General features: G+C 42.9%; 1 protein-coding gene across 1 annotated transcript in view; it reads right to left on the reverse strand.

Moving 5' to 3' along the window:
• Window positions 1-379: 379 nt before the first annotated feature.
• ARPIN (actin related protein 2/3 complex inhibitor) overlaps window positions 380-17835 on the reverse strand; it is a 42423-nt gene continuing 24967 nt past the window's right edge. Inside the window, exons 3-6 of the mRNA XM_077472209.1 lie at window positions 17200-17332; window positions 10842-11048; window positions 4520-4686; window positions 380-2041 (exon numbers count right to left, since the gene is read on the reverse strand). Coding sequence (XP_077328335.1) covers window positions 2033-2041; window positions 4520-4686; window positions 10842-11048; window positions 17200-17332 — 516 coding nt within the window. The 3' untranslated portion in view covers window positions 380-2032. The remainder of the gene's footprint in view (window positions 2042-4519; window positions 4687-10841; window positions 11049-17199; window positions 17333-17835) is intronic.

Here is a 17835-nt window from a genome sequence, read left to right on the forward strand (position 1 = left end):
GTATGACCACGCAATTGTCATTCAAAATGTGAAAGTGCTGAAAGCTGAAAATTGGTCTGGACAGGAAGGTGTATAAGTGCCCGGTATTGAAGTGGTTAAAGCTTCATTCCAAGTTTGATTTAATTTCAAATAGTTTGCTTGGACCAAGCTGGTCCAAACAACTGATTTCCTTCACTAACAGATGCGCCCGCTGTCAGCACTGTATAAACTGCATGTAAGATCAGTTACTTACAGTATACATTGCTTAGTCCTACCAGTGGTACGGGGACGTCCCATCCTGATGATGACAATGGCAACCTTCAGCACATCGGAAGAGATCATAAAGCTAAAAAAAAAAATAAAATAAAATGCAAACAAAAGCAAAAAAAAAAAAAAAAAATTGGGGTTTAATGACACCTTTGCAGGATTGTTTTCATTGTATTTTTAAGCTGCAAGGTATCTTTATTGATTTTTATAAAAAATAAACAATCACATATAAAAGTACATCATTAAATGAGTATATTTTGGTACACACATACATGATTTAAAACGTACTTATACAGAGAGTTCCAATATACGATACACAAGACAAACCATCCTGCCTTTCTGAATACATTTCACTGCAGCTCAGACTCTGAAAAAAATGTTACTGCATTCTGATTGGAATAAAGCCCCATACACACTATCAGATCTTCTGCTGATTTTTTCCTTCAGATTTACCAAAACCATATAATATGAGGTCAAACCTTAGGCGTTTCAATTTGTATGCAATCAGGCAGGCCCTTCTACTACATGGTTTTGGTAAATCTGAAGACAAAAATCTGCAGAAAATCTGATAGTGTGTATGGGGCTTTAGATTTACTACACCATGGGTATTGGTAATGGCTACCACCCCCTCTCCCCTTTAAAAAAAAAAAAAAAAATAACAAAGGCACCTCTCAGTGACCAGGTCATTGAAATGAAGCTGCAGTTGGCAGTTCAGTGTTGCTTTAAGGCCTCATTCACACAGGTGTTTCTATGCGTACTCCCATGGGCGGTCTTCATATACACAGGGTGCACAGGTGTTCCATGCATTTGTGTGCAGGCAGTCCCATTCATGTCTATTGGGATACAGCCGCTGGTCCCAATTTGGCAGCTGTCCAAAACGCACACTTAGGTAGGTGAATGAGGTCTAGAGATTGAACTCTAGGCTGAACCAATGAACATGCAGATATTAAAGGTGCTTCATGACAGCCATTATGTCTGAATGGGCAGATTCAACCGACCAACAAAATCTTATATATGGGACCCATTATTAGCAAAGGAGGAGTACATAAACTGGGGTCTAATTTTATTACAATGAAAAGCCCCTTTTGGTGTGTATTAATCAGCATAAAAATATATGCAACAAAACCGTTCCCATGTTATTTATACTGATATAGGTTTAGGACATACCAATGTGCAGGGAAAAATACAGGCACACAAATATAGCTTTACTACAGATATGTAAAGAAATCACAATGGCCATATTCTATAGTCTTTAGCGTTAACACAAGGTAAAAATCACACGTATCATGATTGTATGAGCTTTAGTCTACAACCTGTCAGCATTTATAGTTGTAGAAGCCCTACAAACTGTTATACACTGTACAGGATTCAGACAGGATGCTTCAGCCCCAGTTCACACCGGTGCTACTTGTCATGTGATTTGGAATGGCGCCCTATTGTCGGCAATGGGAATGTTCAAATCGGTGCGACTCAGACTTTGCGGTGCCGCACCAGTTTGAAAAAAAGGCTCCTGCACTGTTTTTTGCAATTTCAGGTGCAAATTGCATAGACATCCGTGCATGAAGTCGCACAGATGCTGGGCAAGTCACACTGTTCTGCAGCTTTGAAATCGTGCTACATCAAGTGAAGTAGTATGATCTCAAAGTGGCATTCAGTGTGAACCAGGGCTCAGACTCGCAACTGCCAATCAATGAGGTTATATACTTTGTCCATATGAGGAGTGCTTGGAGTCTCTTGTCGTGGTAACTTGGTCAGAGGAATGTCAGCAGGAAGAAAAGTCATGTCCTCAATTATCCTAAAAAATAAAATAAAAAATAATTTACTCAATCGAAAATCATGGGTTAAAAATACATTGTCCAAAGTAAGTAGGTAGATAAAACAGATTTAAGGCTCGATTCTCACTAATGCTTTTTTTTTATGCCTTTTGAAGAAACGCATTATATATATATTTTTTTTTTTTTTTTTTTTTTTTTTAACATGGGTTCCCACATTCACATCAATGCATTTTGTGCCTCTGTTTTTGAAAAGGGCAGGATACTTTTTCTCCCCACAAAATGCAGCGTTCTGTATGCAATAGACTTCAATGGACCCGTATCCACAACGCAAGCACTGGTACGGTTCCATAGGGGTGGGGGAGCGGCACGTGTGCTTGCTCCTCCCCTCCCTTTCCTGACCTGAATGCTTGGATAAGGGTCTGGTATGGATTTTGGGGGGGACCCCACACCATTTGGGTGGCCCCTCTGAGTCCATAGCAGACCAAGGGCTCTGGTAAGGTTTTTTTCGTGAAATTTTTTTGCCCGGCAGATTTTTTTGTTTACTTTCAGCTGACATGACAGCTGATGACTCATCAGTTAAGAAATCGGTGTCCGGCTTCCCTGCCCAATTCTTAGCAACCGACAATAAATAGCGAGTGTAAAAATACATTTTAAAAAGTCAAAAAAATGCAAATAACTGTAAAAACAGTTAAAGCACAGCAAAACGCACTGCAGAAACACTCAAAAGCAACATGCATAGATGTGAATCGAGCCTAAAAGCTAAGTCCACCTTGGGTTTAACCCAACACATTAACACCATCTGTAGCCCCCCAAACATCCCCATCTACTATAACTGAATATGGGGGTTCCTCTCGCCACAGGTCCAGGTTATTTATTTTTTTGATTTAGTGTGACATTAAAGAGCTCCACCGCGTCATCCATTCACACAGATCCGCAGAAGAGGGACTCTTCCTTCTCAATTAAGTCGCCACACTTGTAGTCCATTCATACTTCCTTCAGCTCCATGACCAAAGTTAGTACATCAGTACATACCTCCTGCTGGAGTAGTCTGAACCACTGATCAAAAGGTATAATTTGCTTTAGTAAATGTACAATTTTTTTTTAAATTCAGTGGGTTTATTATTTTATACATTTTTTAATTGTATTAATTTTTTGATTTTATTATTATTATTTATTAATTTATTGAAACAGGTGGCCTTAGGCTGTCCATGCATGGATCAGTTTTTTTTTTTTTTTGATCAGCCAGCATGCTAAAAAAAAAAAAAAAAAAAAAAAAAAAAAAAGGGGGGGAAGTAGGGGGATCCGATTCCCCTATCCACACAATCAAGGTGCATGGGAGCATCCTCCCCACTGTGTTCTGACAGCTGTCAGAATACACTGATCGGTGCCTCAGCCAATTGGCTGCAGTGCTGGTCAAACAAAAATTTGCCAAGCCCATTTGTGAGAAGTCGATCATTACATTGACTTTTCACAAACAGGATTGCCCATAGATGGATTGAAATTCAACCCATCTATGGCCAGATTTAGCCTTAAGTACATAGACAGTAGCACCCATCTGACCCTCAATATATTGGCTAAAGATACAAACATGCAAGAGTTTGGCATTATTACTGTAAAGAACAGACTGTCTGATCTTCTATATATCCCAAATATATGGACAGGTGCTATATCGAAAAAGAGATCCATACTGTGCTAGAAAAGTAGCCCTTATGTGATTGCAGTGTAAGCTTGCAACTAGGCATACATGGTCAGATTTACATCCAGTATTGAGCTGAAGTTCCCCAAACAGCGGCACTGCTAATTACTTATCAATACTGGAGTACCCCATAGGCTCTAAACGCTCAGAGTACTCGAATAGGCAAATCTTGGTTTCACCCAGAGAGGGGGCTCCCTCTGGCTCCAAATAAATATTATGCCGCGTACACACCACCGGACTTTCTGGCAGACTAGGTCCAAAGGGATTAGTTAGTTGGACAAGCCGATCGTGTGTGGGCTACTCTGATCGTTTTTCAAAAATAAAATCTGACGGAGCTAGAAATAGAACATGTTTCAAATCTGACGGACTCAATTCCAACAGACTAAAAATCGTGAAAACCGTTTGTGTGCTGGTTTGACGGACCAAATACGATGCAAGGGAAGCTACTGGCTATTGGTTAGTTCCGTTTACATCATTACGTTCAAAACGAACGGACTTAGTCTGTCCGTGTGTGGCCAAGTCCGTTAATTCGGAAAGTCAGTCAGAACTACGCCGAAAGTCCGTTGGGAAGACCGTCGGACCTAGTCTGCCGGAAAGTCCGGTCGTGTGTACGCGGCATTACAGATTTATCGGCGTGGGCTGCCTGCCTGGCTAGTGAAATTGGGGAAGTAGGAGTGGCAGGACCAAAGTCAACTTTCTGGAAGAAGTCAGGTTTGACTAATAAATCTTGCTTGTTTTGAGGCAAGTAACGAATAGGTGGCCATAGACTGTTTATTGTAATCAATACTGGTGACCATCATACCCATTCATCATCTTCTGCACCATCGCCTTGGCCCCGGGGTTCAGGAACAGGTGTGCTGCCGAGAGATTTGTTGGCCATAATGTTGTCTGTCCAAGATGCTCCAGTTTGCGAATCACCAGCAAAATTGCACTTTGTCACCGTACCACCGTCAACTTTTGCTAAAGAAACTAAAAGAAAACAAAGATTAATCAAAGTAGGTTAGAATAGGCTTACACAATAGGTTTCTTATTCCTTTAGGAGAAGTGGTCTCCAAACTACAGCCCAGAGGTCATACCCAGCCCACTATGCAATTTTTACTGGCCGGGAGCTAGGGCCAGTAGCATATCCTCAGACTCAATATAAAGACGGACGATTCAAACCACTTCTGATAGGGACCCTGAAGTAAGGGGGGGGGGGGGGGCTCTGATAGAAATGCTGACTTAAGAGAGGTCTGTGAAGTGATGATGGGGGGGGGGGGGGAAGAGTTGGTCTTCTGATGTACTGAGGAGGATTTTGAAAAGAAGAGGGGATTCCCATGAGGACCCCGATATATGGGGGAACTCCGATTGGGAGCCTGATGTAAGCGAGATTCTAATAAGTACAGGGGGGGTATCAAGTGATGAAAGGAGGACTCGGGTGTGAAGGAGGCAGTTTCTAATGTGATGGGGAAAGCTTCTGAAGTGAAAGGGGGACTCAATCAATATGAAGTGATGGGGGCTTCTGATGTAATGGAGACTCCCATGGGGACCCTGCTGTATGGGGGAGCTCTGATGGGAAGCCTGATGTAAGAGGAGACTCTGATATGTAAGGGGGGCTTATTAAGTGATGAGGAGCTTCTAATGTGATGGAGAGACTTCCATGGGGACCCTGCTGCGTGGTGGAGTTCCGATTGCGATTATTGGGGGGGGGGGGGTGTCTGATAAGTTAGGGGGTTTAGGTGAAAGGAAAGCTCTGATGTGATGTTAACAGCTTCTGCAGTGAAAGGGGGACTCCAATTGGGACCCTGAAATATGGGGGACCTCTGATAGGAAGACTGATATAAGGGGTGACTTGAATGTATATGATGGGGAGCCTCTGATGTGCAAGCAGGACTGATGTGATAGGAAGACCTCTGAAGAGATGGGGGGGGTAGGGTGGTCTTCTGATATGAAGTCATTTCTCATAGCGTGTTTATACATTCATTTAAGTTGCATTATTCCCTCATTCATTTATAAAACCGTTTTTTTTTTTCATCTTGCAAATATTTGTAAAAAATATATAATGGCCTCTGGTTTAGAAAATACTACTCAGTGCTGTAAAAAGTGTCCACTGAGGACAAAAAAAATAAGAAAAGATTTTTTTTTGCATTACAGTACAAAAGGCTGTAAAGTTTGCCATATAGTTACATACAGTGGCCCCTGCTGTTAGTTGGGTCTTGTGGTCATTCATCCAGCCCCACACTTACCCCATCTAGGTTACAGACAGTCAGCGCTCCTACGGGCAAAGGCTTCTATCACGTCTCCTCCTCCTCCAGTAGGATCACCTGTCATTTCAGCCAATTGGGTGACGGTTCTCAGGACCCGCTTCCCGATTGGCTGGGAGGAGAATCAGTGTGACAACAGTGACAAGAGCCTCTGGCTCTAATCATGTGCTTCAAACACCCCTCCCCACCATTGCAATCCATGCGTCCGGCGCCCTGCATGTAGATTAGGGGGCCAGACGCATGGATGGGGGGTGGCGTCCATGCGTCCCTAATGGACAGGCCACCACTGGTTACATAGTTGGTAATGTTGAATAAAGACACTAGTCTATCCAGTTCAACCTGTGTACTTACGTATGTGTGTATACATTAAAGTTTATTTTTTTTACTCAACCTGCAAGCAACAGATTCCTCCATCCATGCTACACAGCGCCCAGATGGACAAATCTCCCTGTGTGCCCAAAATATTCTGGCAGCCAGCCCCTAATTGGATGCCAACAATTTTGTCAGATGGGAGGCAACCACAGTGCCAGCCACTAAATTCGGACAGCGTATTGTCAAATTAAAGTTTGTGTATTTTCCGTTACAGCTATTGAAGTTCACCACATGCACAGCCATGCCATACCATACCATACCATACCATACGCCCAGCAAATAAAAGGCAAAATGATGAGCAGTAGCTGCTGCAACAGATCAGAATTCACCTTTCAGCAGACAGATGGGGCCCATTTGTTAATATAAGAAATTAACAAGAACACAAAAATCCAGCTGCTGGCAGTAGCATCCAGTCAGGTGTTCCCTTCATTCATATTATAGAAAAAAAATATTCTGGCTCCTTTTCTCCAAAGGCAAAACAGCCCCAGAGCAATAAATCTGAACTCTAACAGCAGCAGAAACAATAGAAACGTATTTATGGGGATTCTACTCTTACAAAATGATTTCTGACACCCCTGCAAAACAGAATAGCCAGATCAGTGGCTGCAGTTTTTTCCACTGCAACAAAGCAGCACAACAGCCTGTGATGGGATAGTGAGAAGAGCAGAATGATGAGGTTATCCCTCTGCTCCCACATGCGGGAAGCATATTTGCCCAAAAAAAAAAACAAAAAGGGAGGAAAAAATAAAAATAAATAAGCAAACACTGTTAGAGGGTGAACCTTTTCTCAGCGCCTCCTAGTAGCCCTATAAGTGGCTTCTTTGTTCTACTGGCTCCCCAAGAAAATGCTTTCAGCACAGAACCTCACACCACCTTAGATGCATATGTGCTGCAGCTGGGATTTAAGGCAACATTTTTCTGCAACTGGATATATATGTGTTAAGGCAGCAGGAAGAGGTAAAAAAACAAAAAAAAAAAAACTCACGCATTATACCCTTATGACATCACTGTCCTACCTCTCTACCTTGTCCAATCAGAGAACAATTTAGGGTTGATTTACTAAAACTGGAAGTGCAATCTAGTGCTTAGCATATAAATCAATCAGCTTCCAGTTTTTTTTTTTTTTTGTCAAAGCTTAAAGGTTAAGTTCACCTTTACAGAAAACTCTGTAAGGTGAACTTGCACAGGTCCGTCAACCTCCGGTTCTAAGCCCCAGTATATCCGTGCCAGGTGTCCAGGGCTTAGAAATCCTCTCAGGCGAATGTCCAAAATGTCCCTAGTCAGGGGGACATTTTGGAGCATTCTAATTGGTCAGCGCTGTCACATGGCTGGCGCAGACCAATCGACAGCCACATAGCCTGTCATGTCAGCTATGAAGACGCTGCGTGGATGGAGAGAGGATTTCCAAGCCCCGGGCTCCTGATGCACATATACCAGGGCTTAGAACCAGAGATTTCCATGGTCCAGGTCAGTGGGAGGGCGAGGAGGGGGATCTGTTTAAATTCCCCTTACAGATTTTTCTATAAAAAGGTGAACTTACACTTTAAAGTGATACTAAAGTCTTGTTCTTTTTTTCTTTAAAAGTATCAAACATGTTATACTTACCTCCTCTGTGCAGTTGGTTTTGCACAGAGCAGCCTGGATCCTCCTCTTCTTGGGTCCCTCGCTGGCACTCCTGGCCCCCCTCTCCTGTCGAGTGCCCCACAGTAAGCACCCAAGCAGAGCCGCAGCTGTGTGTGTGTGTCCATTCAGACATGGAACCGTGGTTTGGCCCGTCCCCCTCTCCTGACTGGCTAAATAACTTTGATTGACAGCAGCGCTGTTACTGTGTTGCAGCCAATCAGGAGGGAAGGCCAAGGCACATTGCTGGATAGAGATGGACTCAGGTAAGTATTAGGGGGCTGCTGCACATTGAAGGTTTTTTTATCTTAATGCATTAAAGTGGTTGTAAACCCTAAAGACCACTTTGACCTACAGGTAAGCCTAGATTAAGGCTTACCTTACCTGTAGGTCCATGAAATATCTCCTAAACCTAGGACATATTTGCAAAAAGACAAGCACTGCTGTCTACGGCACATGCACCGTAAACAGCGGCATGCAGGCATACCGAGCATGCCGCTAAGCGGCTCCTGTGCGCATGCGCGGAAGTGACATCATCGCTGCTCCTGCCACTCACAGTGCCAGAGCAGAGATACCCGGAAGAAGATGGACGATTTGTGCTACAGGGGACAGCAGTGACATCGCTGGCTCCCGTGTCAGGTAAGTGACACATAATGGGCTATGCATAGTAGCCCATTATGCTTTACCTTTGCAGGGAGACAAAGAGGAAGTAAACCCAGCAGGTAAAAAAAAAAAAAATTGAACAAGTTGAAGTTAGAAGTGGATTGGCTTCCATGCAGAGCTACACCAGAGTTTGCACTCTCCAGTTTAGTAAATCAACTTTAAATGTATTTATTGAAAGAAAGTGTTCCTGGAATGGCGTCTGTTCCGAGCGACCTCCCGTGTTCACTAAACCGGCACGGGTCCTGGAAGCTAGCGGAGATCACTGTATTAGCACTGCCTACTACAGAGATTTCCATCTTACATGGAAATCCCACAGGTTATGTGTATACATAGCTACATTGTCTCCAAGCTGCGCCAATGTGACTATGTATACATTTCTTATACCCCATACTTCATCGTCAAGATATTCTGATGATTCCATCAATAAAAAAGATCTACACTGCAAAAAAAAAAAAAAATAGAGGCTGCGATGCCATTACCGACTACCTTCTGGAAATGCTAGTAGCCCGAGTCACTGACCCGGAACAAGTATGCGGTAAGTCAAGTCAGGCAAAGGTCAGAAATTGTGCACTTTTCTTTTTTTAATATAACTGAATCAGTTTTGAAGTCTTTGTATCAACATAAGTAGCCCTACAACTAGCAATTTTCAAGGATAGTTCACCAATAACAGCCCTTTTATTTTCTCAGTACAGGTTTCTTTAAAAGAGAAGTGAAGGTTTAAAAATAAAAATAAAAAATCAAAGACATACTCAACTAGATGGCTGCAGCATCAATCCAATACTGTAGCTGTCCCCTCGCTGGCTTTACACCAAGAACTGAGCAATCAAGAACTGCTGATCACTCAGTCTTTTGGATTGTTCTGATTGGGTGACAAGCGTGCATTTCTGTGACCCAGATTCAGCCAACAGCAGGCAAAAATCCACTGTTGGCTGACATCACAGAGAACTGTCAGTCACCGCTCCGTGCTCTGCCCCTCCAGCGCTCACTGGAACACTGAACTGTGGAGAGGGTGGGAGTGACTGGCTCAGGCTCTCAGTGGCACATTGAGAGGCTGAGCCAGCTACCAGTGATGCATCTAGACTGAGCCAATGCCAAATTTCAGGATCCCTGAAGAGCCTGGACTGGCTCCGATGTAAATTTTTGACTGTTAATGCAGATACTGCTGGCCAGGAATCCTAATCCAGCAATCAGCTTCCCCGCACAGCCCTGATGAAGGGGAGCTTCTTTGACCTGGGTTACTAGATTGGGGATGTGAGCCACTCACTTTTTCCCCTAGCAACGATTTTTTCCCAATTTCTTTGACCCCTGAAACACATTGACTGTCTTTTAACACATCAATAAATTAATTTGGTCTCTTATTTTTTTGGTCTGGCACTCCTTCGGTATATGCGTGTCTTTTCCTGTTAACTTGTTGCAGTACCCACAGTAGGGTAACCTTCCTTGCTTGTTGGGAGCAGCCTGGCCTGAGCCAAATGTTTTTTGCCCTCTCACTACCTTGTTTAAACTCTTATCAAAGTCCCAGCGCCTCTTGGATGCTCTTCTTTCTTTGGAGTCTGTTAACAGACAGTGAATTTTAGCCTGCTGTCGGCTGAATCTGGGTCACAGGAGTGCAAAACTAAGTGCACCCCTGTGACCCACAGAAGAAGTATGCCCAAAAGAGTACTTCTCCTTTAAACTCAACTGTGCTTAAAGGATCTCTAAAGTCTCATGTTTTTTTCATCTTAATGCATTCTATGTATTAAGGTGAAAAACCTTCTGTGCTGCAGTTGCCTGCCACAGACCCCCCCCCCCCCTTTCCCTTACCTGAACCTATTTGTTTCAGCTATGTGCATGAGTCCAGCCACTGTCTCGGGTCCTCACTGGATCAAACGATAGCAGCAGGAGCCATTGGCTCCCGCTGCTGTCAATCAAATCCAGTGACACGGGAGCCGGTGCTGAGTCCTGTGGTCTGTACCAGTGGACGCAGCAACGGGATTGTTAGCGCATCCGCATGAGTGCCACCAGGGAAAGCGGCTCTTCGTGGGGACACCCGATGAAGAGGAGGAGCCAGGAGCTCCGCTGGGGCACCCCAGAAAAGGAGGCTCAGGGCTGCTCTGTGCAAAACCCTTGCACAGAGCAGGTAAGTATGACATGTTTGTTATTTTAAAAAAAATAAAAAAATAAAATGAACCTTTACAATCACTTTAACGTCATGGTACAAAGAAGAAAAAAAATTTAAATACCTACATATAAACGGTCCATCACCGATTGTCTTCACCCGCAACTTCTCCCCGATCTCCAGCTCAGTTTTCTCCATCTCGGCTTCTGGGAGCCAAAAGGCCACTGTGTCCTTGGGAAGGAATTTATCGCTAATTCTTGTTAGCTCCACTTTGTTGATGAGACTTTTCAGCTCCTCTATTGAGAGTTTGTCAGTTTCACCTTTTGCTTCCACCTCTGGTGACAAAGAAATGCAATTAATCATTAATAACTAGCAACATTTTATCCACCTTTTCAGTCTCATGCACACAGGCTTCTGAAAATAAAAATAAGCCACGTTCATCCACGTATGGCATTTGAGAGTAAATTAATTCTACTGGACAAAATGTACATTTATTCTGGCCACTGGAACACATTTACATGCACTCTCTTAGCCCAGGTCATCCTGGATCCACGCCCTGTGAATGGACAGTGAAAGGAGAAGCAGCACAGTGGATAGTGCATCAATTGGTAATGAGTAAGTGCGAGAGTGTGAAACACATCTACTGAGCATCTCTGGACCTTATGTTTGTCACGTTTCATCTTCTTATCGATTTTCAATAAAGTTCTGGTTTTATTTCCTGGATGTGCTGCCACCTTCTTAATCTTCCACGGATCACTTGGCTGCCGACCCAAGCAGGTATCCGGATTTTTACAGCAGTTCTTGGGTTCTTGCAGGCTGCTTTGGAGCGGTGTGAACCCAGCCTTCTTTTGTAAGTACATCAATAGTCCCTCTGCTCTCTCCTCCTATCAGCATGCCTCTCGTCAGTACATATACAGATTGGGTCCCTGTACTGCATCTTCCTCTCACTCTCCAACACTGCTTTACAGGGACTGTTGGATAACTAGATCAACCCAAATTTAGGAACATACACAACTTCCATAAAAAAATAAATAAAAAAAAATGCAGTTAATAGTGTACTAATAGATTACACAGATCCAATAATTTGTCTCTTGAGTTACTGTGATCTGTAAGTGAACTTTTGTTTCTACAACAAAGCAGCTAAGAATAGCCAGGCTAGCATGTAAAAAAAAAGAACACTATATCATTATTCAGGTGGCACTACAGCATACACATATATTTTCAAATTTGTGCAAACTAAACCCATTGTTTTTAACGTGAATGGGTATACACGTTCGGAATTTCTGACGGGAAATGTTTAGATGTGAGCTTATCGTCGGAAAGTCTGACCGTGTGTATGCTCCATCGAACATTTGCTGTCAGAATTTATGCACACAAAATGTTTGAGAGCAGGTTCTCAAATTCTCCGACAACAAAACTTGTTGTCGGAAAGTCCGAGCGTGTGTACACAAGTCCGTTGCACAAAAGTTCACGCATGCTCAGAATCGAGCAGAAGGAGCCGCACTGGCTATTGAACTTCTTTTCTTGGCTTGTCGCACGTCACCACGTTCTTGACGGTCGGAATTTCCGACAACATTTGTGTGACCGTGTGTATGCAAGACAAGTTTGAGCCAACATCCTTCGGAAAAAAATCCACGGTTTTGTAGTCGGAAAATCCGACCACGTGTACAGGAGATAAGACCGGGTCAATGTGGTTTATTGCAGACTAGCAAGTGAGCTGGGAAATTGTTTGTTTTTGACATGTGTCGCTCTTCAATGTGCTCCTTGCTGCAAAGATTACTTACAGGTTCAGGTGGTTGTCATTTGGTGAGGGGACACTCGGCACACCTTCGCTGCCATTGTGCTATTGCTGGGTGTCCAGTGCGCCCCTATAATCTAGGCATATCTCCGCAGAATCTATTATGTGCTCCAACTTGGGAGACCCTCAAAATGATAGCGTTAGGACTGCAGTACACTGGAGTGCTGTGACGTGGCCGCTGCAGCTTACACAAGTATTTGCCATTGTGTGCAGACTAAAACTCTTGTTTTTAACGTGAACTGTTAGGCGGGTCAATTTGGTTTGTTGCAGGCTAGCTGGTAAGTGAGCTGGGAATTTATGTTTGTTTTTGAAAATTAAAAGTCAGCATCTACAAATGCAGTAGCTTCTGACTTTTAATAAAAAAAGACACCCACCTGTCCACGGATCAAGCACCGTCCTCACCTGACCCAGTTCGTCAGGTCCCCAGCGCCGGCATGTTAACTGTAAGAAGCCAGCTGTGACTCCTCGCAGCTTCACAGCCAGCTTCTCGCCACGTTGTGCTTTAAGTTCCAGCTGCCTTTTGGGACTTGTGATGTGTCCCAGAAGGTTGCGGGGAACTTGCTGTTGGATCACCTAGACCAGGGGTCTCCAAAGTTTCTAAACAAAGGGCCAGTTCACTGGCCAACAGTTTAAAAGGAGAACATTTATAGTTACATAGTAGGTGAGGTTGGATTAAAAAAATAAAAAAAAATAAAATAAAATAAAATAAAATAAAAAAAAAGGACACAAGTTCATGAAGGCCAACCTATGTGTGTAATTATATGTCAGTATTACATTGTATATCCCTGTATGTTGCGATTTTTCATGTGCTTATCTAATAGTTTTTTTTAAAACTATCGATACTCCCCATTGACACCACCGCCTGTGGAAGGGAATTCCACATCCTCGCCACCCTTACAGTAAAAAACCCTCTACGCAGTTTAAAGCGGGACTGCAACAAAAAAAATAATAATAATAATAATAATAATAATAATAATAATAATAATAATAATAATATATATATATATATATATATATATATATATATATATATATTTATTATATACATTTTAAAAGCCAGCAGCTACAAATACTACAGTTGCTGACTTTTAATAAATTGACACTTACCTTTCCTGGTGTCCAGCGATGTTGGCAGCCGAAGCCGATCAGTCGCTCAGCTGCTGCCACCGCCATTCTCTGTGAGGGAATCAGGACAGGAAGTGAAGCGTTACAGCTTCACTTCCCGGTTCCCTACTGCGCGAGTCGTGCTGCGCATCCTAAATGGTCCGCGCTATCTCCGGGGACCTGTGTGTTTCCCAGAAGACAGTGGGGGGGGGGGGGGAGAGATATGGACTGGCAGCGGGGGTGTGGGAAGGGGCCTGACTCCTGCAGGAGTCTATTCCCGGAAGTGGGTGCAGATACCTGTATTATACAGGTATCTGCACCCCCCTCTCCCCTAAAAGGTGGCAATTGCCAATAAACCTCTTTTCTTCCAATTTTAATGAGTGATCATGTGTCTTATTAAACTCACTTCCGCAAAAAAGTTTTGTCCCTATTGTGGGGTCACCAGTACTGTATTTGAAAATTGAAATCATATCCCCTCTCAAGTGTCTCTTCTCCAGAGAGAATAAAGTTCCAGACTTGCAACATTTCCTCATAATTAATATCCTCCAGACCCTTTATTAGCTTTGTTGCCCTTCTTTGTACTCGTTCCATTTCCAGCACATCCCTCTGAAGGACTGGTGCCCAGAACTGGACAGCATACTCCAGGTGCCGCCGGACCAGAGTCTTGTAGAGCGGGAGAGTTATTTTATCTCTGGAGTTAATCCCCTTTTTAATGAATGCCAATATTCTGTTTGCTTGGTTAGCAGCAGCTTGGCATTGCATACTATTGCTGAGCCTATCATATCCTAGGACCCCCAGGTCCTTTTCCATCCTAGATTCCCCCAGAGGTTCTCCCCCCAGTGTATAGAGTGCATTCATTTTTTGCCACCCAAATGCATTATTTCACATTTTTGTACATTAATCCACAGTTGCCATGTAGTTGCCCACCCCATTAATTTGTTTAGATCTTTTTGCAAGGTTTCCACATCCTGCGGAGAAGTTATTGCCCTGCTTGGCTTAGTATCTTCCGCAAATACAGAGATTGAACTGTTTACTCCATCTTCCAAGTGGGTTATGAACAAATTAAACAGGATTGGTACCAGCACAAAAAACCCTGGGGGACCCCACTACCCACCCTGACCATTCCCTATTTATCACCATCCTCTGAACTCACCCTTGTAGCCAGCTTTCAATCCATGTACTCACTCTATGGTCCATGCCAACAGACCTTACTTTGTAGAGTAAAGGTTTATGGGGAACAGTGTAAAATGCTTTTGCAAAATCCAGATACACCACGTCTACGGGCCTTCCTTTATCTAGATGGCAACTCACCTCCTCATAGAAGGTTAATAGATTGGTTTGGCAAGAACAATTATTCATGGATCCATGCTGATTACTGCTAATGATACTGTTTTCAATACTAAAATCTTGTATATAGTCCCTTATCATCCCCTCCAAGAGCTCGCATACTATTGATGTCAAGCAAACTGATCTGTAATTCCCAGAGATGTATTTTTGCCCTCTTTTAAATATTGGTGCTACAATGGCTTTTCTCCAATCAGCTGGTACCATTCCAGTCAGTAGACTGTCAGTAAATATTAGGAACAATGGTCTGACAATTACTTCTGACAAAAAATTCTGTCCTCTGTTAACCATGGAGGTTTAAGACTGAGGAGAAGAATAAATTCAATACCTTCGCTATCTATCTCCCTATCCTTTGTAACCACATGTCCTTCCTCAGTCTTTATGAGGCAAATAGGGTATGTCCTCCCTTTTTTACTGTTTACATACTTAAAGAATTTCTTGGGATTTTTTTTGCTCTCCTCCGCTGTGTCTTTCGTCTTCTATCTTAGCCGCCCTAATAGCACCCTTACATTTCTTGTTGCATTCTTTATAAAGTCTGAATGCTGATGATGATCCCTCAACCTTGTATTTTTTGAAGGCCTTCGCCTTTGCTTTTATATGCATTTTTATATTGGATTTAAGCCATTCAGGACATTTGCTCGCTCTTTTAAATTTATTACCCAATGGGATGCATTGGCTAATGCCCTTATTTAATACGCTCTTAAAGAAAACCCATCTCTCCTCTGTGTTCTGGATTCCGAAGATTTTATCCCAATTTATGCCTTCTTGCAAGGTCGTAGTTTAGGAAAGTTGGCTCTTTTGAAATTCAGTGTCTTTGTGTTCCCCTTATGTTTCCCATTTGTGTGATTTATACTGAAGACAATTGACCTGTGATCGTTGTTTGTATTAGTACAACTGTATATAATTGAATATGTGCAGAAAACTTGCAAGCAGGTCATAAATAACAATGCATAATAGGGTTCAAAAGAAATATAGCGTGAATGATACATACCATCCAAGACCAAATACCAATAAGGGCCAGCAGGGGGTGAGGGTATGCAATGTATGGCATGTATCATTCACGCTATATTTCTTTTTGACCCTATTATGCATTGTTATTTATGACCTGCTTGCAAGTTTTCTGCACGTATTCAATTATATACAGTTGTACTGATATAATTGTATTTATATTCCAGACTATGTACATATGAGATAAAGTATATGCCTAAGAAAAAGGACGGCTGGTGCAAAACATGTCAGCATTTTTCTCAAAATTTACATAAGTCGCAAGTCCATTGTTTACATTATTAAGGTTCTGTCTAGTAATTTTCCATATATTGCCACTTTAATGTGTTTTATCATACATGTATGTAATATTTTCTATGAATAAATATATTGCATCATACCTTTTTACGCACTGGTCTATCTCATTCAAACATCCCCAGGGGTACCGGCTGTGCTATTTGCACTAGGCCAATCTTTCTAGTTTAGCACCCTTAGTGATGTCATCTCTCACATTCACTTGTACATTATTCTTGATATATAGGCATACCCCTGCCCCTTTTTTTTACCCTCTACAGCCCTGCAATAAAGGGAATACCCTTGAATGGTTGCCAGCCAATCACGAGAGCTGTTGAACCAGGTCTCTGAAATTCCCACAAAATCTAAAGCCCCGTACACACGAGAGGACTTATGTCCGACAGACTTCCGAAGGAGTTCCGTCGGAGTTCTGCTGGAATTCCGACGGAGTTCTGACAGACTTTTCGGCTGAGCGGACTTGGCCACACACAATCACACTAAACTCCGACGGAGTCGAACGTGATGACGTACGACTGGATTCGAATAAGGAAGTTCATAGCCAGTAGCCAATAGCTGCCCTAGCGTCGGTTTTAGTCCGTCGGAGTAGCATACACACGAGCGAATTTTTCGAAGGGACCGGGTCCGGCGGAGTTCCTTCGGAAAAATTTGAAGCATGTTACATATTCTAAAGTCCTTCGGACTTTGGTGAGTCAAAAGTCCGTTGCAGCCCACACACGATCGAATAGTCCGTCGGACTTTGGATGTTGAAAAGTCAGCTCGTGTGTACGGGGCTTTAATCCTCCTCGTTTAACAGTATCTCTAGTTCATCTATCTTGCCCACCAGGCTCCTGGCATTTGGTGAACATACAACGTAGTTTAGATCGGTCGCATATTACCGTTAGTGGGTGTTTCGATAAGAACAGAAGGAAATTTGTTCAAACTTAATAAAATGTAACACCTACTGAAAGAAGACATGAGGAAGCCAGTGTTCACTTTCTTCGTGTCGCTGAAGTTGGGCTCAATTTCATTTCCTTTACTGTCAAACTTTCTTCGATGTATTCTGCTAGGCGTCAAGTAGACAATATACCACCGTTCCTGAAAAATTTAAAAATGATTATTATTTTTTGCCAAATATACAATTAAAGTGGTTCTAAAGGCTGAAGTTTTTTCATTCTCTGCATTAAAGTAAACAAAAATAAAACCTTCTCTGTGTATGTGTGTTGCTCCTACCCAGGTCCCCCCCCCCCTTCCCTTATAAATACCCAAGCCTGATCTCAATCCAGCGATATGCATGAGAGCATCAGCTCTTTCCACTCTCTCCTCATTGGCTCAGAGATAACCAGTGAGGAGGAAGCAGGGGTCGGACATACAGAGCCAGCTCAGGAGCAAGCCCACATGAGTGCCTCCATTGCAAGCGGCATGCTATAGGGGCACTCAGCAGGGGGAGCCAGAAGCACCAGCGGGGGACCTGAGAAGAGGAGGATCGGAGCTGCCCTGTGCAAAACCAACTACACAGAGCAGGTAAGTATGACATGTTTATTTTAAAAAAAATATGCATTTACAATCTTTAAAAAAAATTCAAGCCTAACTTAGCTTTC

Source organism: Lithobates pipiens, unplaced genomic scaffold (assembly GCF_037356315.1).
Source record: "Lithobates pipiens isolate NorthernLeopardFrog02 unplaced genomic scaffold, aLitPip1_a1.2 Scaffold_8, whole genome shotgun sequence".
Taxonomy (NCBI): Eukaryota; Metazoa; Chordata; class Amphibia; order Anura; family Ranidae; genus Lithobates; species Lithobates pipiens.